General features: G+C 63.9%; 4 protein-coding genes across 4 annotated transcripts; 2 read left to right on the top strand and 2 right to left on the bottom strand.

The window, feature by feature from the left end:
* Positions 1–3686: 3686 nt before the first annotated feature.
* MNEG_5639 (hypothetical protein) lies at positions 3687–7575 on the bottom strand (the record flags this gene model as incomplete). Its single annotated transcript, XM_014045882.1, has 7 exons — positions 3687–5327; positions 5568–5940; positions 6260–6359; positions 6616–6646; positions 6952–7068; positions 7262–7369; positions 7510–7575. The coding sequence occupies 7 exons, from the start codon at positions 7573–7575 to the stop codon at positions 3687–3689; spliced, it is 2436 nt and encodes an 811-aa protein (XP_013901336.1).
* Positions 7576–8344: 769 nt separating this feature from the next.
* MNEG_5640 (hypothetical protein) lies at positions 8345–10447 on the bottom strand (the record flags this gene model as incomplete). Its single annotated transcript, XM_014045883.1, has 4 exons — positions 8345–8872; positions 9082–9204; positions 9429–9595; positions 9880–10447. The coding sequence occupies 4 exons, from the start codon at positions 10445–10447 to the stop codon at positions 8345–8347; spliced, it is 1386 nt and encodes a 461-aa protein (XP_013901337.1).
* Positions 10448–11305: 858 nt separating this feature from the next.
* On the top strand, positions 11306–14558 carry MNEG_5641 (glycylpeptideN-tetradecanoyltransferase; the record flags this gene model as incomplete). Its single annotated transcript, XM_014045884.1, has 9 exons — positions 11306–11506; positions 11665–11735; positions 11967–12078; positions 12328–12605; positions 12871–12937; positions 13207–13356; positions 13558–13733; positions 13935–14116; positions 14335–14558. The coding sequence occupies 9 exons, from the start codon at positions 11306–11308 to the stop codon at positions 14556–14558; spliced, it is 1461 nt and encodes a 486-aa protein (XP_013901338.1).
* A 1002-nt stretch (positions 14559–15560) lies between these two features.
* MNEG_5642 (hypothetical protein) lies at positions 15561–18696 on the top strand (the record flags this gene model as incomplete). Its single annotated transcript, XM_014045885.1, has 6 exons — positions 15561–15721; positions 15870–16011; positions 16210–16665; positions 16875–17087; positions 17277–17433; positions 18668–18696. 6 exons carry the CDS (start codon positions 15561–15563, stop codon positions 18694–18696), a joined length of 1158 nt encoding a protein of 385 aa, XP_013901339.1.
* Positions 18697–19275: the final 579 nt, after the last annotated feature.

Consider the following 19275-nt stretch of genomic DNA (forward strand, 5'->3'; position numbering starts at 1 on the left):
CCGCTGCCGCCTCCTCCGCCGCCGCCGCCCCTGCCGCTCGCCGTCGTGACATTGCAGCAGCCGCGGCCCAAGGGACGGCCAGTTTGTCGTGGGCTCAAAGGGTGCACGCGGTTCGGCATTGCCCTCGCTTCGCAGGTGTGCTACCGCCACCCTCCATGCGGCCACACTTTGCAGTCGGCCTCTAGTCAACGGGCATTGCAGTGCGTTCAATGACCAGCAGAGGTGTGCCGGGGATCACACCGCCATCTGCTTCGCTGCCGAGGCTGCACGTTCCAGTCCGCAGGCCAGCCCCGCGGCCCCCTCACACTTTGCGGCGTCTCCCCACACACCACCTCAACTCGCAACTGCAACGAGGAAAGCGGCCGGTCCATCCCCGAGCGCGCGCCCGCGGCCCTGCTGGTGGCGCCCGACCGCTCACCGGCTGGCACAGCGACAGGGCGCGCGCATAGTCCCCCGCCCTGTAGGCCTCATGCGCCTCCTGCAGCAGCTGCTCCAGCTCCGCCGCGAGCGCAGCTGCCGCAGGGCCGCCCGGCGCCGCGTCCGACACCACTACCGCGCCTGAACAGGTTGTAAAGACGCGGGCGGGACCGGGTGGGCTACATTTTCGGCGGGCCACTGGAGGCAGGGTCGCGCGGCGGGGCCGGGACGAGGCGCGGCAACGAGGCGGGCGGGGGTGTGGCGCTGCATGACGCACTTGCGTCAGGGGGCGTGACTCGGGCCCTCGGACGGCCGTCCACCCCGCGAGCCGGGCGCACGCAGTGCATGAGTGCCCCTGTAATCAAACGACAAGCTGCCAGGGGTGGTACCCTCCGTGCGCCGGGCCATGCGGTCACACCTGAGCGGGGCAGCGCCACGTACGAAGGCGCCATGCACGCGCTGGGCGTCGCCTGCAGTGCCGCGGCAGCAAGCAGCTGCGCTGCCGCTGACGCCGCAGCAGCAAGCTCGGCGTTATCCACCCTTGCCTGACTGAAGGCGGCCTGTGCCCAGGTCAAGGGAGACGGGACACGGGGTGATGCATGTACGCTTCCAACGCACACCACGGCAAGCTCGCGTGCAGACGTTTTTAGTGCATTTAGAATCATCACCTGTGCAGAGACCTCCTGGATAAGGCCGAGGGCAGAAAGACCCGCTAGTCCTCCGCCATGGGCGAGCTGCAGCGGCAGGCCCCAGTCCATTTTTGAGCACCTGAATTACCGCTGCCTATAACCCCTGGCCGAATCAAGTCGGCCCTTGGGCACAGCACGCCCCAGTGCACCAAGCCGTCATCGTCTCCGGCTCGTAAAATGAGGCATTTCCAACAGGATAATCGATTACACCGACAGTCACGGGCGCGTATGGGGCATGTTCCTTGACTTATTGTCCGAGGGGACTCGAGCAGGCAGTCTTCCCTCTCGACGCGGGCCCGACACGGCCCGCCAGGCAGCTCAGCAATTGTAAGTGGGCAACAACATCAGGATTGATTGAGTCTGTGGCGTCCCGCTCCGCAAAACAATGCCACGCAGCCCCGTCATTGATGACGCAGCCCAGGCGGACTTGCGCTGCACCCAGTGCCGGGCGCCGCATGCCCCCCATCAACGGCCCCTCTTGCAACAAAACTCTGGCGCAACACCTCATAAGTGCGGGAAATCTGAACACAGTAGAGTCGGGCGGGCTGCGATTGAGAAGGGGCGGCTGGCTGTTGTTGCATTGTGCCCTAATCAGGGGCTGCGAGGCGCCCTGCGCCGCATCCCGCCAAGAGACCCGGGATGCGTTGATTTCGCGGCTCAAGGAACGCATGCACTTTTGAAGCGGTGTGCTCAGCTCTTTGCAGCGCAGGGCCCCTTTTACTGCCAACCAACTGTCAAGGTGCGCCCTTGTCGTGACCCAGCCTCTCTGGTGCCCATTGCTGCGCCGCCACCGGATGCGGTCAAGTGTAGTTGAGCATCAGGCCCCTGCACATTCCTGTCCCCCTCCTCTTTGCAGCAACTATTGTTGCTTCATATCAGTCCGCTAGCAGGCCGCCAGGCACTAAACCCTCCCCCACGCCACAGGGCGGCTGCTGCGTTCTATCCAAATCGCCGCACCGCCGCAATGCATCGTACATTGACAAAGGCCGAACCATTCCCGCCAAGCCAATAACAGCCGCTTCTCTTCACACGAAGCGGCTGAGAGACTTTTGAAAAAGATGTTACAGACGTACAAACAGTGTTCCCATGGCGCCCCTCTCAATCAAGAGTGCGCCCACCCCGTCACCCCAAGCAAGGGGGAGCGCCCAACCCCAAAACAAGTGCATTGTGATACGGGCCAAGGCCGCCAGCCCCAGAGCCTCATGCCCGTAGGAGGGTGCCCGACGGGGCTGCTGGGGCGCCTGCCACCCGCGGCCGGCCCCTCAGGAGAGAGGGGCGCGTGCACGCCGCGCCGCGGCCAAAACAAACGCGTGCCCCGCGTGTCGCAGCGGGGTTTGCTCGTGTTGCTCCCTGTTGGGGCCTGGGTGGAAAACAGGTGCGAGTAATACCCCAGGCCCCACGCAAGTTTGGAGCGGCACTGCAATCCGGCCGGCCTGCGAAGCGGGCGGCATGCGAGCGAGCAAGGCCATACCGGGCTTCGCTCCGATGGACTGCGCCGCAGCAATGCGCGGGCGAGGGGGCAACAGGGCGCTCTGTCGACCCGGCGCTCCGGGTGGCCCCTTAGCATGCGCCCCAGCAGGTCAAAACACACAAAAACTGGAGTGTTCGGGTCGCACACTGGAAACAGCCCACAGGCTCATTGCCTGCCTTGCATTATGAAACAGATTTCACAGTGCTGTTGCCTGCGGCGTCTGCTACTTATGCTGCCGCCGCCGCTGCCGCCGCCGCCGCCGCTGCTGCTGCTGCTGCTGCTGCTGGCATCCCGGCCGGCAACACGCTCAAGCGCCCAGGTGCAACGCCCCAGTGCGCTCAGATGATCGCGTGTGGCGGGGGCAGGTGTGGGGCGAGAGGTCGACAAAAGGGGGCAACCCTGCAAGGCCCTTGCGCTCATGCGCTTGCACGCCTCTCTTTCAACAGCTTAAGCGGAAGGGCGCGTGACTGGTCACCCAGAGCAACCCACCGCCCGACAGAGGGCCGCAGCGTATGAGTGTCTGGGCAGATGTGTATGTGGGTGTGTGTTTGTTTGTCGGGAAAGGTGTGTTGCGTGTGCGTAGGTTGCTTGCGGCCTACCTAGGTAAAAACCAACGGAGAGCGCGCGAGGCGGCACAGAGGGTGCGCACAGGCGGCGTGTCGGCGGTGCGCGCACAGTGCATGCTACCGGGGCCGTCTTGCAGTGGCGTTGGGGCGTTGATGGCTCTCCACAATTAGGAAGAGGAGAGCGTAGCCAGACGTGGGCTGACGGGGCGCAGGCAGCCGGCGGCGCAGCCGTGCCAGCGCGTCCCTGATTGAGGGGTGGCGCCGGCCGCGGCCGGAAAAAGAGCGCCGGGTGTCGAGCCACGGGGCTCAGGGCGCCGCGGGGGCCGGCACCCTGCGTGCGGCGCGTCGGTCGGCGCCCGGTCCATTGTTTGCTTGGTGGAGGCTCACGTAGAGTTGATTCGGTGGACCAGCAGGGCCCTCTGCGCTGGCTGCGCTGACGTGTTGTGCCCCATGCAAGGCGGCCCATTCCGACCGGCAAGGTGCCGGCAGTGACAACCGCGGGAAACGCGGCTTTGCAACCAGTGGTCCTTATGCTGCCGTCACTCATGGGAGCTGTGCCCGGGCGTCCTCGTGCTTGCCCCCCGCCCCAGGCCCCAGCAGCGGCGGCGTCGGCACGCCCGCCCAGCCCCCGGCCGCCGCCGGCGACGGTGACGCGGCCGGCGCCGGCTGTGGCGGCGCGAGGGGCGGCAGGCAGGGCGCCAGGCCCAGGCTGTCGGGCTGTGGCTGCGGCGCGGGCGTGCCTGCCAGGCGCTCCTGCAGGGAGTGAACGCGCTGCATCAGCAGCAGGTTCTCCTGCTGCAGCTGGTGGCACAGCATGCGCATCATCTGCGGCTGCTGCTGCTGCTGCTGCTGCGGCTGCTGCTGCGGCGGCTGCTGCTGCTGCTCCAGCTTGACATGCTGCAGCTGGCCGCCGCCCGCGGGCGCGCCAGCCCCAGGTGTGGGCGGCCCGCCGGGCGCAGCTCCGTTGTGGCGGTGCGCCCCTCCCAGCACGTCACCGGACGCAAAGTCACCGGTGGACACGCGCCGAGAGGGGTGGAGGAAGCTGCCCGCCGTCACGCTGCCAGTCACCACGTCGCCACCTTCGCCGGGACCGCCGCCGCTCCACCAGCCGCACGGTGGTGCGCCAGCAAGAGCACGCGGCGGCAGGGGCGCGCCCATGCCGGCCGCCCCGCAAGATGAGGTCCGCATGGCAGGAGAGGTGCGGCCGCAGTCAAATGGGATGAGCCCATGCTGCTGCGGCTGCTGCTGCTGCTGCTGCTCCAGCTTCAGTTGCTGCTGCTGCTGTTGCTGCTGCTGCACCTGCTGCTGCTGCTGCTGCTGCTGCTGCTGCTGCTGCTGCTGCTGCTGCTGCTGCTGCTGCTGCTGCGTGTCCGGCCATGTGTTTGGCCAGGTGCTGGCCCGAGCCATGCCAGCTGCGCCCTCACACGCCGTGGCCCCCGCGGCCGCGCCACCAGAGCTGGCGCCGCAGTGCGGCGGCAGCAGCGGCGACGAGGTGGGGCTGCCGAGGAGGTGCTTGGTCATCGCGGGATCCGATAGCATCTCGTCATCCTCCAAGATCTGATCCATGATCTGCTGCAGCATCATGGAATCATTGGACTGGTGGCCCTGCAGCGACGCCAGCAGCCCGTCGCCGCCGCTGCCGCCGATTGCGCCACCGAGCGGCGCATGCGTGGTGTGGTCGTTGTCGCTGCCGGGGCTGAGAGCATGGAGGCTGGGAACGCTGGGGTGCTGCTGCTGCTGGTGATGGTGGTGGCTGTGGGCACCGTGGTGGGAATGGGTGTCCAGCCGGCCGTGGCTCATGTGGTGCTGCGGATGCATGTGCATTTGCTGTTGCTGCATGCGTTGCTGCTGCATCAGCATCTGCTGCTGCTGGTGTTGCTGCTGCTGCTGCTGCGCCATGAGCTGCAGCTGGTGGGCCGCCGACGGGTCGTGCAGCGGCTGCATGGGCGCCAGCCCCTGCATGGGCGCGCCCATGTCAGCGGACAGGTACGCTGGCATGCCGCCACCGCCGAGGCCCAGGCCCATGCCAATGCCCTGCACGCCCACGCCCATACCACTCATGTCCAGATGCACGGGGCCGTCCACCAGTGCCTGCCCCGCGCCAGATTCGCTGGCGCACGGGTGAGCAGCCCCTCCGGCCGGGGAGCCGCCGGGACCGCCGCCGCGGCGGCGCTTGTTGGCGGCCTGGGAGGGAAGCATGGGGAATGGATACGGAGGCGGTACGAGTGAGCGCGGTATCGTGGGTTGTGTTGAGCGGGACTCGGTTGCATACGGCCGCTGGTTCGCGACAAGCCATGTAGCTGTGTGCACGAGGGCGTTCAAGCTGTTTCATGGAGCGTTCACGAAAGTCAAAGGGTTGGGTCATCAGACTGTGCCACCCTTCCTAGTGGATCGTCGATGGCGGCAACCATGCATCCCACCCACCTTCGGCGTTCCCATGCCCCCGCTTGGGCTGCCGCCCTCCGTCCCCTCCCGCGGCCGCCGGCCGCCTCCCAGGTGCGAGGGCACGCCGCTGTAGTGCGGCACGCCGTGGAGCGGCGCGCCGCCCGCCATGGGCTGGTCAGTCATGTCGCTGGCCCACGCCGACCCCGCGGACGACGTGCTGGCCGCCACGAGGCTGCTGGGGGACGCGCTGCCGCCGAGCGCGAGGCCGTGGTGGCCGCCCAGGGCGTGGTGCTGCTGGCGGTGCGCGCCGTGGGGGCCCATGAGGAGGGCGGGGCGCTCCTTGGGGGGTCCCCCCGCGTAGTCTGGCTTCACCTCGAGCAGGTCCTCCAGGGGGGTCTTGGTCTCAAGGTACCTGCCGGGAGGTGGAGGAGTGTGGTGAGGGGGGGGGGGTTTGAGAGGTGTCGTGCGGACGGTGGGGTGGGCAGGGGGAGGGAGCCGGAGGGAAAGGGAAACAGTGGCGATAGTCGGCTGCCCGGACGGCCAGCAGGAGTTGGGTGTGAGTCGTCGGGGTGGGGCAGGCAAAAGTGAGGAGAGGGAGTGTTGAGCGGCGAGGCGTGCAAGGGTGGGGGATGCACCAGCACCAAGAGCAGGCAGGTGGCAGGCGCACCACGGGCTGGACTGGACTGCAACCTGTGGCGCCTGACGTCCGATGCCACCACCCCGGCCCCCACCTGTTCTGAATCTCTGGCAGGCGCGCCCCCCACTTGAGGTTGCCCACAAAGAGGTTCTTCACAGCACGGTTGGTGCGTCCAGGCAGCAGCATGGAGATGGCTGGTAGTGTGTTTGTTGGAGAGCAACAGTAGGTCGAGTGAGGCAACGATCGATTAGGGGGTTGCACAGGAGTTTCAGAAGATGGACAGAATGTGTCTCCTACATGTCTCTTTCATGCACACGTGCGTGCACTCACACATGCATGCACACACGCGACGCACACTGACACACTTTCCCTCTCATCCATATCATGGCAGCTAGCATTGCAACATGCCCCAGGCCAACTAGCCGCCATCCCGTGTCACGCCCAACTCACCCTTCCAGTTGTTGCCATAGCGGTGCTGCGCCTGCGAGGGAGCCAGAAAAGAATTGCGACAGGATAGCGTCACTATAAAGCAGAACTGCATGTGGACCATCCGGCCTGCTTTGCCCAGGATTGTCTGTTGTGTGTTGCCCCATAGGCGTGGCCGTGGCACCCTCACGCGCCGGCCCTTTCTTTGTGGCTCGTCTGCTGCACATGGCAGCCGCTGCCACGGCGCCAAATGCGTTTGCCATGTGTGTGGGCCGACTGTCAAGAGCAGGTCAGGAGTGGCGCTGGGTTCATACAGCGCCCTCCCTCCCAGGCCATCGCCACCCTCCACGCGGGGCGCACCTGCACCACGACCGCCACCTCCCACTCTGAGAACGGGCTCTTGCGTGGGTGCTCGATGTCGGGGCTCAGGAAGTTGCGCCACCTGTGAAGCGCAGGATGTGGCCGCGATCGGCACGTCTGACAAAAGGAGCGCCATAGGGCGGCTTTGCTGCACAACTGCTGCTGCCCTGGGGCAAGCGGCTAGGGTGCAAAGCTCCCGCAGACCAAACTTGCCCCGCTGCAGCAGGACTGCCGCCAAAGCGTGTTCATTGGCAGCTTGCTGCCCGCATTATTTACGCGCTGGTCGCTTCAGGTATCCGAGCATGCCCACGCGCCTGTCGCTGCAGCTCTTGCTGCTGCGCCCTGGGACGTCGTTCGCAACTGTGGCCCATGCACGGTCCCCATAGTTCTTTACTGCCGCCCGCAGCAAGTCATCCTCCTGCATCATAAGAATGGGACAATGATTTATATGCCACGTTCAGGTCGCGGGGGTCCTCTGCAGCGTGGATGCCCTTGACACGCCGGAAGTTGCGCCCCTGCCCGGTCACAACCACTGGGCCCAGCAGCCTGCTCTCGCACCTGCTCCGTCCATGCCGACCGGGACTGTGCAGAGTTGAGGTGCATCTGGCCAGCCTCCCCGCGCATTTTGTCAGAAGGAAGCAATCAGGCCCCTAGCATCAGGCTCCTCCGGGTACTAAGGTTTTTAGTATATATGTTGTTCGCCTTCTAGCTACGCACGCTCGTGGCCTACTGCCTATCAGGCCCTGGTTCGCGTGGGACAAGCTATCTGCCCTCGGCCTGCTGCCAAGCAGAGGCCGGGTGGTGTATGAACAGCTATACAGATATGTCCTAATCAAGTGCCTTTTCACGAAAGAATGAAGGTTTGTACGCTGTGCAGTGCGTCGAAATGAATGAGCAGATGTGCGGCCCCCGCAGTTCCTCAGGCTGCGGGATCCAGGTCTAGGAGTGCGAGGGTGATATCGTGTCTTTCACGTCAAAATAATTCATGTCGCCTTCACAACTACTAGCGGGTGTCGGCCTAAGCGGGGCGAGCACTCGCTGTCACGTGGTGGCTGCTTTGTGTGTGCCCCGCCAACATGCTGCCCCGTCTCGCGTCCTGCTGCTGCAGGCCTACATCCACTGCAATTGCAGCTGTGATGGCTATTTCTACCACACTTGTGAGTGGACTTGGACGCCGGTTTTGGCAGCAAGTCGATTCATGTGACGTGAAGTGTTTCACGCAGAGCGGCACTCGTGATGCCTGTGCATGCGTGTATATGCATGCATGCGTGAATGCACACGTGTTTGCAGCTGAACATGCTTGCATGTTGAGTGACACAGGGCCGTCAGGGCGGTGGCAGCGACAGTCGAGAGCCAGGCATGGGCCTGCCGGCAGTGCCCAAGCACGCAGCCCTCAGCTGCCGTCCCCGCCGGCGCCGCCCCCGCCGCCCTCGGCAGTCCCGGCCCGCGGCAGCCCCTGCAGCGCTAGCTCCTCTGAAAGATCAAACAGTTCAGCGCCGACTTCGGAAACCAGCGCCTCCCCATACCGCAGCACATGAGCGGCCTCGCACCGCCGCGCGGCGCCCATCTCAGCCTCGGCGGCCCCTGAGCTGCCACCGTCGACGGCGGCGCCGGCCAACAACCGCTGGCAACGTCGCCGCGCGAGGCGTAGCGCGCGTGCTGCGAGTTGGTTGTGCAGGTCCGAGCCCGGGGACACCCCCTCTACCGCAGCCAGGCACACGGCCACGCTCGCCGCCTCCGCCTCCTCGGCATCTGCCACCGCCGCCACCGTCGCTGTGGCTGCGCCGCCATCCGCTGCGTTTTTGCCACTACCTCCTGCCTCCGCCAAGGCCGCCAGTACGGCGTCTGCGTCTGCTGCCAATTCCAGTGTCGAGTACAAACTGGCCTGGTGCCACAGGCGCACCCGCGGCCGCACCAGGTTCTGCTCTCGAAAGGGGGGCGAGGCAAGTGCAGTCCGCTTGAGGAGAGTCGGCGCCGGTGTGAAGCAAATGCAAGCAAGAACATTGCGCCAGCCCCCCACATACACACACACACACACACGCACACACACTACCCCACCCGTATCTCCAGGAGAGGCGGGCTGCCCCACCCCGTGATGTTACGCCACCCGCACCCCACCAGACCACCAACCTGCCGGAAAATGCCATAGAGCTGCAGCAGCACCGCTCCCACCTCCAGCCCCACCTCACGCACCCCCTCCGCATCACCCTTTGCCGCTGCCGCCTCCAACACGGGCCGCATCTCGGCCGTCGCCTGGGTTGTGGCAGGTAGAAATGGGGGAGTGAGGAAGCGGGACTGCAACGTCCCAAAAAGCTGAAGGCAACAAGCTGAGTGAGCTGCAAAGGGGAAAAGGCCGAAGCCCTCTGGTCCCAACACATTGATGCGGCCAAAGACGGCTGATTGCTGCGGCATGCTCCAGTAAGTTCCTTCTCAGCCCCACCCGAAGCCGAATGGAAGCCATCCTATTTCCTTCGCACCTCTGCCACGGCCTCCACTGTCGGCCCAACCGCCTCCCACGTCGCGGCCTCCCCTATGCAGCGTTCGCAGCTGCAGTCAAAGCCAAAGGCTGTCTTCAGCGCCTTCTGCCGCGCCTTCAGAGGTGTCAGTTGTTCAGCTCCAAAGTACGAGATTGTCACTTCCTCTCCTGTCAAAATTCACAGCAGGGGTGGCATGGTGGATACATGGGAAGGGTGCAGGTGCGCGTGCTTGGTGGGGTTGCAGCAGTGGGTGGCCCAGGCCCCGGGCATTGTGGCGCCACGCGGTAGTGCAGTGACCTCAACTGGGAAGACCGGCAGCATCACCTGGCATCAGTGCCTGGCAAGACTCCGCGCAAACCCATACCGGCCCACTCGGCCCCCCCTCCTGCACGTCAACCTGCGCGCGTGAACACACACACACACACACACGCACACACACACAGATGCGCACCTTCTGCGATGCCCCGCGCCGCGCGCACCGCCATCAACGGCCTCCCGCCGGCCAGGTGCGCCGGGCAGTTGATGGCGTTGGGGGCGCAGCTGTGGTTGAGCATCGCAAACTCGGGCCACAGCCCCACCAGCGCCGCCGGCCGCTCCTCCTGCAGCCCTGCGGCCCGCGACAGCGCGGCCAGCGCCAGGTCCTGGTGCTTGTCGGCAAACGCGTTGAACGCGACCGCCTTGGTCACGCGGCGCCTCAGCTGCTGCCGCTCACGCTTGGCGCCCTGCGGCGGCTTGGCCCCAGCACCGCCGCCGCCGCCGCCGCTGCGGCCGGCGGTTGCAGCGGCGGCGGCGCCGCCGTCGGCCTGCGACAGGTCTACGGGCTGCTGTGAGGTGGAGCGTGTGCCGTCGTACAGGAGGCCGAGCCAGGGGCTGGCGGCCGCGCCCTCGGGGCCCGCGGCCACAACGCTGTCCACAAGCTGCTGCGGCGTCGGGGGGTTGTCCGGCGGGCCGACCAAGGCCGCCAGGGGCGGCAACAGAAGCAGCAGCTCGCCGGGAGCCACTGCGCGGGTGGTACGCATCCCGCGTCCCTTGCCTGCGTGGCAGACCGCGAGCGGAGGTGGAGGGTCGTGCAGCAAGCAGGTGGGCGATGCCACCCGGAGCATTTTGGGACTACAGCGGGCTCGACGTGAACGCTTGCAGGGCCCAACAGTGATTGAAGCGCACTGCTGTTGAATCCGGCCGTGGTCCTCACCCTCAATCAATACGCACTCGACAGGCCCAATGAAGCGCTCCGGCAGCCCCTCCCGCCGAACCAGCCATGCTGCGCCGCCGTCGACAGCGGCGGCTGAAGGGGCCTCCGCAGCTGGGAGTGTTGCGTTCGCTCGAAGCCTAGCGCCCCATGTGTTCAATGATGAATTGCTGTGATTTTTGGTCCTAGTTCGGTAGATGGTGCTGGCTGCATGTATACCGACGCCACATTGACGAACCACCAGCCGCGGGTGCTGCTGCGCTGGGCGCACGCTGCACTCAGTGGCCGGCAGTGATGAGCGATGCCTCGTACCAATGCCTGGTGTGCTTTGGCCATAGTAGGACATCATAGTACGCCGCAAGGCTGTGCTCAAGACACGCACACACAGTCAAAAGGCACGAGATCTGTAGGCAGCTAACATCGGCTGCGGGATGCGTTTCGCAAATTTTTCATAGTGTGTCATTGACGCTATGCATTGTGATCATGTCTGGCATGCGGTAGCACAACCCCGCGATCAGTCACGGTCATTCATCGGTCACCCTCGCCGCTGATCGGCCTGTGCAAGGGCTTTCGATCAAAGTGTCGCAATTACTTGAATGCCCTTCATCGCGCTCTTTGTTTTACTTCCTCTTACCGGTACTTCTTGCCGTGATCTTAGACACAGTACCACTGTACGCTTGGTTCGAACATGAGCGGGGAGGGGGCGCCCGCCCAGGGCGAGGCGAGCTCGTCTGGACCTAGCACAGATCTCATTGCCTCAGTTCAGGCTCGGTTAGCGGCCCTTGGCTCGCGCGCCGCGACCAACACCAGCAAGCAGCAGCGCAAGCAGCGCTATGCGTTTTGGGAAACGCAGCCGGTGGTGCAGTTTGATGGCGGAGCAGCTGAGCAGGTGGGCTGATTGTATGTTGCGTTCCGTCATCGCCGGCCTTTGATCTGGGGGGAAGGTCCCCGAGGCGGGCAAGGTGGCCACAGGGGGTGTGCAGCAGCCTGTGGCAAGCATCGCGGCCCGCGACAGGCCCTGCCTCAAAACTCACCGCCTGCGGGCAGGAGGATGGGCCCATAGACAAGCCCAAGACGGTGGCGGAGGTCAAACAGGAGCCTTACTCACTGCCAGACAGGTGAACAGTTCCTGAAAGCGGTGCAGCTTAAAACAAAAGCTCTGCCAGTGTGTTGTGCCCCGCACAAGGCATGCGTTGGCTCGCATGCTGCATGTCGCATGCCTGACCGTACATCGCGCGCCATGCAGGATAGCCCACGGCGCTGGCAGCCGTGCACCATGCAGCAGCCCCTAACACCAGTCGGCCCTGCCCCTCGGCCGTTGCCATGCCGTGCTCGCCCATCTTCCTCAGCTTTGAGTGGTGCGAGTGCGATGTGGGTGACGCCGTCCAGGTGCGTGAGGTGTATGAGCTGCTGCACCTGAACTACGTGGAGGACGACGACGCCATGTTCAGGTGTGAGACGGTGGGGTTGGGGGTTGGGGGTCGAGGATTTGCAGGCAGGCGCACGTGGGCAGGAGCCGCCCAAGACTCTCGAAGCGCGGCGGGGCATTCACATGGGGGAATGCTTGTATTCGAAAGCGTGGACTTGCGGCATGGGCGGCGGTCTGCTGGAGGCCAGCATACCTCCGCATGCGGCGGCCAACTCGCTGCGGCTTTGCCACCCGTGCCGCGTTGATTGCCTAGGTTCAACTACTCGCCGGCCTTCCTTCAGTGGGCGCTGCAGCCGCCGGGCTTCCGCAAGGACTGGCACGTGGGCGTGCGCGTGAAGGCCAGCCGCAAACTGGTGGCCTTCATTAGCGCCATCCCGGCCACTATTCTGTCTGGTGAGGGGGGGCGTCGTCAGGCCAGCTGCAAGCTGCATTTGGGGGCAGCTGGGTCAACCAAGTGCAACGGCAGCGTCGGCAAAGGCAACAGGAGCATCGGCAGCAACAACGCCAAGAACAGCAACAGCAGCAACGGCAGCAGCGACAGCAGCAGGCGAAGCAGCAAGTCAGAGCAGGGAACACCCTGGTATTAGCTGCTGCCCTCCAACAGGCACCTGCGCATGGATAAAAGGTGGTCAGCAGCTGCAAGTGGTGGCGCAGGCAGGGGACGATGCCATGGATGCGCATTGCAGCCCCTCTGCGCTCTGCAACACCAGCACTACGGCCCTGAATCACGCTCGCCGCCCAAAATTGCGTTGCGCCACGCGTGCGTCACATGGAATCATACTCACTCCAACCTCGACACCCTCTCATTTTCCAGCTGGCAACAGGCTGCCCATGGTCGAGATCAACTTCCTGTGCGTCCACAAGAAGCTCAGGTCCAAGAGGCTGGCACCCGTGATGATCAAGGCGCGTGCTGGGAGGCGTGGCAGGCAGGAAGCGGCCCGCCGATGCAGCAGGGGTGGCAGAAAGTGGCTTCTGTCAGTGACGTTAGGGCCTGGCGGGGTGGAGTATCACTCATGGGAGCGTGGGTGGCAACTGGCTCTAATGTCTGACTGCTTTTGTACAGCATGACTGTCACTGGTTTTTATATGGTTCAATGAAGTGGCCCCCTCTTTCTCAACCAAGAACCCGACAATACTCCCCTCTCAACCACCTCAACCCAGGAGATCACCAGGCGCGTCAACCTGCAGGACATCTGGCAGGCAGCCTACACCGCGGGCGTCGTGCTGCCCAAGCCGGTGTCCGTGTGCCGCTACTGGCACCGCTCCCTCAACCCCAAGAAGCTCATAGACGTCGGCTTCTCGTCGCTCGCGGTGGGTGGGATGCGGGAGCGAGAACGGCACGAGCGCAGAGGAGGGGGTCTCAGGGCTGCTGCCGCAGTCTTTGACTTGCCCAGGACCAGCAGATGCAGTTACATGCGTATGAAGCTGGTGATGGAACGCATGCCGGCTGGTACATTCTTAAAACCTTGGGTCAACCCTCCACTCCTCCTACCTTCGCATCCCTCTCGCCAGCCGCGCATGACTCTTGCGCGCACCATCAAGCTGTACAAGCTGCCGCCGGCCACTGCCACCCCTGGGCTGCGGCCGATGGTCGCAGCCGACGCTCCGGCGGTGGCGCGGCTGCTCAACAGCTACCTCAGCTGTTTCAAGCTGGCGCAGCACTTCTCTGCGGACGAGGTGCAGCACTGGTGCGCTTCACCCGGCACAGGCCAGAAACTCTGGTGCTGCGTGCAGTCGGCTGGCAGTGCCCGGCTGATGCCGGAGCGTGGCGGTCTGCTGGCTGGGTCAGTGCTGGCAGCCGATAGCCAACTGTGACACATTTGTGGCGGCACTCATAAGAGACTTGCCCCGTCATGTTTCGATTGCCGTGACATTTCCATCCTCTGCAGGTTGACGCCGCAGGACATGGTGGTGGACGCGTACGTGGTGGACGGCGGCAGCGGGAGCGGCGAGGGCGGCAGCGGCGGCGGCAGCGGCATCAGCGACGTGGTGTCATTCTACACACTGCCGAGCTCGGTTCTGGGGCATGCGGAGCACAATGAGATCCGGGCGGCGTACATGTTCTACACGGGTGGGTGTGGGAGCCCGCGGAGCCTGCCGGAGGGCACAGCTAGAAGGCGGCCAGGGAGTACGCGGGGGGCTGACCACGTGCAGTGTTGAGACCCCCACCTACTCAACCTGTATGCGCAAGGAGCTGCATGCAAGCCGCATGCATGCCGTTTCGCTGTATGATGAGGTTAACTTACGAAGCCCTCTGCGCCGTGGCTGGCAATAATCCCCCCCTTCCAGTTGCGACCAAGGCGCCGCTGCAGCAGCTGATGCAGGATGCCATGATCCTGGCCACCGCCAAGGGCTACGACGTGTTCAACGCGCTGGACCTCATGGAGAACGCCTCCTTCCTGAAGGACCTCAAATTTGGCATCGGCGACGGCACGCTGCAGTATTACCTCTACAACTGGAGGATGGCGGGCACGCCGATCGCGCCAGGGGAGACCGGCCTGATCCTCTTGTAACACACGGACGGACCCGTGCCACGCGGAGACATGCCGCGGATTGGATGGTCTGGGTGGGGCCGGGTTCGGGCTGACCTGGATCATGTTCAGAGGAGAGCAGTGCAGTGCATGTGCAATTAGTCGTCGATACGGCTGCAGCACTGCCGAGGTAATGCAGTTTGCCGCAGCCCGATGGCGCGCTATGTATGGCTCACTGATTGACCCAACAATCGCGTACACGAATCGTTTCCTCACAAGGCTCGGTCTCGGTCGGTCTTTTGTGTCAACCGGCCGCACAGTTCCGTTGAGGCCACCGACACGGCTGAGGTTGTGACTAGCGCATGCACGTGGTCTCAACATGGACGGTGCAGACGGGCGCGAGGATGCGGACCAGCTGGTGCTCACACCGGCCAAGCTGCGAATGCATTCAAGCGTCGTGGCTGTCTACGCCACCGGAACCTGGCTTATGCATTCGATATTCATCGTGCTTTTATTTCTCAAGGTGAGTTCTCAAGGACGCTTGGAGGCCGTGGAAAGGAGCGCGTTTGACCGTGCGCTGCTGCTGCTGCTGCCGCTGCCGCTGCTGCATCGCGGCCCAAGGCCACGGCATGCAGCGCTGCGGCCGTGCATGCGACATAGCATGGCCTTCATGCACCCATGCGTGCAGGTCGAGGGTCTGCTGTACTTGCCATGGTGGGCTGTGTTTGTCCCAGAGTGGGCAGTGCACCTTGTGCAGCTGCCGCTCTTCACGGCAGTCATCGCGAGGCGGGTGAGCATGTCGGGCAGCGTGTACCTGGCGCATGCAACAAGCTGATCTGCCTGCTTGAGTCATGATTTGATGCTTGTAACGTCTCCATGGCAGCACCGCCCTCGCAAGGTCGCCTATGCTGGCTTGACACGGGCGCCGACCACGCGTCTGCGGAACTCCCATTGTTTCACTCAAAGGAGCGCTTCGTAACCCAGCAGCTGGGTCCCCCACCGGCGCCATGGGCCTCTGCGGGCCTGACGATCCAGTATGCGTCCATGCGCAAGACGCGGCTGCGCTGCATGGCCGTCGACCACGCATGCAACGTGCTCGAGAGCGCCGCGCTGCTGGCGGTCAAGGCGGTGGTCTGCGTGAACCTGGAGTCCGGGGCAGTGGCGGCCGGGGCAGTGTGCTGGCGGCTGGTCTTTGCCCCTCTCTGGTGAGCAAGCGGGAGGGTTGGTGTTGCAGCATGATTTGCGTGGGTTCTCAACAACGCGGTGTGCCAGTGCTTGAATGTGCAATATGCAATCATGCCTAGAGAAGGTGCCAGGCTGCGCGACCAGCTCTCGTTGCATAACTTCTTGCAGGGGGCTGTGGCTGCTGACAACGGCGGCGTCGTGGCTCAAGCCCCCCAGCGAGCGCATGCTAGGCAGGATCGCCGACCTGGTGTGCTTGAGTGCCGTGTTTGTTGCGCTCAAGCTGGACGGGGTGGTGATCTACTCCTGGAAGGTGGGGCCGCATGGCAACCCAGAGCAGCGGTTCTGCGCCATGCATGGGATGATAGCTTGCTGACAGTCTGTGTTCATGTGGAGTCGGCCAGCGTGCGGCCGTTTCGCTGCTTCTGGCTGCGTGCGGTCAGCCACCGTGCTTTTGACCCCACAGAGCAGCTGCTGACGTGCCGCCTTGCGCGCGAAAACGCCCTTGCAGGTCGTCTTCCTGGTGCCCTGGATGTGGTTTGGCGCTGTCTTCCTGGCGGCGCTCGCAGCCCTGGGCTTCATGGCCGCCGCGTACTCATGCGTCCGCGTGCGCGAGCTGGCAATGCCACTCGGCACCCTTGCGCTGCTGGGCTGCGCCATGGCGCAGCTGCCCGGCTGGGTGGCGCTGGCGCGGCTGCTCGATGGAAACATGGCCATTGCGCCGGCGCATGTGCTGGCACCCATGGCAATCGGTTGGTTTGGCATGTGGCTGTCGGGGCTGGTCATCAGTGCCGGCCTGCGGTGGAAGGAGCAGCTGCGCGCGCGGCTGGCGGCCGCGGGGCGCACATGGACGGCAGACGATGCGACCCACCGCAGCGTCATGCGCGCTGACCTGGCGGAGACTCAGCGGCAGGTGGACCGCATGAGCGATGACCAGCTGGCCAAGGTCACGCGCAAGCTCATGAAGGTAGGGGTTGAGCGATGGGCATGCGGCATGAATCAGGGCCGGCTGCCCAGACGGGTGCTTTGTGGTATGTGCTGTTAGCAGCATCCTTGCAACATGTGTGGGGCTGTCTTAAACATTTTGAGCACGGGCGCTTAAATGGTGTCGGAGCAGGGCGCAGGCACTTGACTGGTCCCAACTATCATCAATACACCCAAACGCCCGATCAACAGCACAAGGAGAAGCCGGAGGCGCTGCTGCGGGTGGGGGAGACGTTGTGGCGGCGAGCAGCAGAAGGGGCAGCTGTGGCGGGCATGGAGAGCGTGCTCAAGGACGGGGTGGCATCAGTGACGGGGCCCTGCAAGGCACCGGCTAGTGTGCAGACGCCACAGCTGCAGCCGCCACCGCTGCAGCTGGACAGGATGAGGGGCAGCGGCACCAACGAGGTGGGTTGCGCCAAGGGGCAGAGTCCGGCAAGGTGCTGTGCGCACATCTGCCATCAAAAACATCGCGAACATGCCGATTTGCTGACTTGCATGCTTTCAATTTCCCTGTTACCAAATTACAAAGTCATGCAGGCATCATCTGCCTTAGGTTCTTGACACCCGCAGCATTTTCCCACCGTCTCAACACAGGAGGTATGTGTGGCAAGCGATGGCGGCGCGTTCAGCGTCAGCAGCAACAACGGCGGCGGCAGCAGGGCGCCGGCCGAGCGCATGATTACCATCACCGACCCCATCAATGATCTCGAGTTGGGCGGTGCGGTGACTGTGGAGATTCGCATACGCGCTGGTGGGCTGCAGGCGCCCCCAGCACCAGCTTCATGCACAGGCGCTGCGGCAGTGGCTGTGGCGGCAGGGGCTGGGTCGGGGCCCTTGTCCCCTGGAAAGGTGCTTGCCTCGTTGGCGACCTCGGGCTTTGGCGGCAGCGGTCGCGTGTGGCCGCTTGCATTGGAGGAAGCCGCCGTGCTCGAGCGGGAGCAGCAAGCAGACCTTGAAGCAGCGGCTTTGCCAGAAGCCACCCGGCAGCAGCAGCAGCAGCAGCAGCAGCAGCAGCAGCAGCTATTGCAACGATTGAATTCTGACGGTGTCGGTGTCATCAGTGGCAGCGATGACGGCGACGACGGCCTCTGCACCATCTGCTGCGACCGCCGCGCTTCGTGCGTCTTCATGGAGTGCGGGCACGGCGGCTACTGCTGGCGGTGCGCACACCTCCTCTACATCCGGCCGCCCAACGAGTGCCCAGTCTGCAGGGCACGCATCGAGCTCGTGCTGGAGGTCTCAAACCCACGGGTGCCGCTCGGCGGCGCCGCGCCTGTGGTTGCACCGGGGCCAGCAGACGCGCGGGGCGCTGCGCGGCGGCTGTTGGGCTGCCTGCCATGCTCGGGGCACCAAGCGTCGCCGTTGTTCAGCAGTGGCACCCCTGGAGGGGCCTCGAGTGGCGGCACATGAATCAGTCATGCTATTTGGTATGCCTGGAGACACGAGGACACCTTGCAAGGCAGACTGACCAGAACAAAACTTTCTTCACTCCCACGCCAATGCGTGGGGGGTGACTGGAACAAGGCAGGGTATGCTTGCGGTAGTGCCTCATCAAAGCTGTGTTCATCGTGAGCCTCGTGTTAGCGCAGATGCACATACTGGCTCTGTCCACACCCTCCCATCCCCCTCGGTTCACCAGGATTTGGCAAGACTTTTGAGGGTTCAAGGCAGCCAATCATTTCACTCCCCATGAATCAACGCTGCGTGACAGTGTTGGCCCTGTATCGCTCACAGAACAGGCCCACCCTTCCTTCCCATGCCTGCACCGTCAGTGCTGTTTTGAAGTGTTTTGTTTATTAACCTGACACGCGGGCCGAGAGGGCCAATCCAGGGCTGCATACTTCCAGGGGCTTGACCACCAGGAGCCTTGCATTTGATTTTAGAGCAGCAGGCTTCTTGATCATTGACAAGGCTGCTTGCCTTTTGTGTATCAAACCAGCATAATGATTGATTACTGCTGTAACATTGTGCTGTTGCAACCGCAGTTCTGTACAACTTCACACCTGCTAGATGAGCCATCAGCGGCACACCTACCCATGCACATTGTGCAATCGCCATGACTTGTCCCGTGTTGTGCAGGACACCAAGCTAGCTGTGCTCCATGCAATGAGGGCTGGACAAGAAGAGGTGTCACAGCAAGAGTAGGCTCAGATTTATGTGAAAATTGCGCACGGACCAGGCGGCGACGGCGCTTGCGCTGTGTCGCACGTGAAGTGGTCTCAGCGCACGTCAAGCCGAACAAATGGGATGAATTTGCTGTGTTCAGTGCCGTTCTAATCTGCTAAGCAAATGAGGCATGCTAAACGTTTACCCCCATCGCCAGGCCCCGTGAACGTCGGGGGCTGCTTGGCTGCTGGGGGAGGCTCTCAGGCCAGGGCAGCAACAGCACACAGCAGCCAGCAGGGTGTCACAGATTTCAAGATTGGCGTGCAATTTGCACAATGTGGCGTCTGCTGAAATGTCGTAGGCATGCATACAATATGCGTAGTCATATTTTGCCTGTCTGCATGTCCGGGCTCAACTCATATAAAAGGCCACGCATTATGAGCTGATTGAGGTCGGATCGGCGCTGGGCGAGTAGAGTAGAGTAGAG

The sequence above is a fragment of the Monoraphidium neglectum genome (assembly GCF_000611645.1).
Source record: "Monoraphidium neglectum strain SAG 48.87 unplaced genomic scaffold scaffold00856, whole genome shotgun sequence".
Lineage (NCBI taxonomy): Eukaryota > Viridiplantae > Chlorophyta > Chlorophyceae > Sphaeropleales > Selenastraceae > Monoraphidium > Monoraphidium neglectum.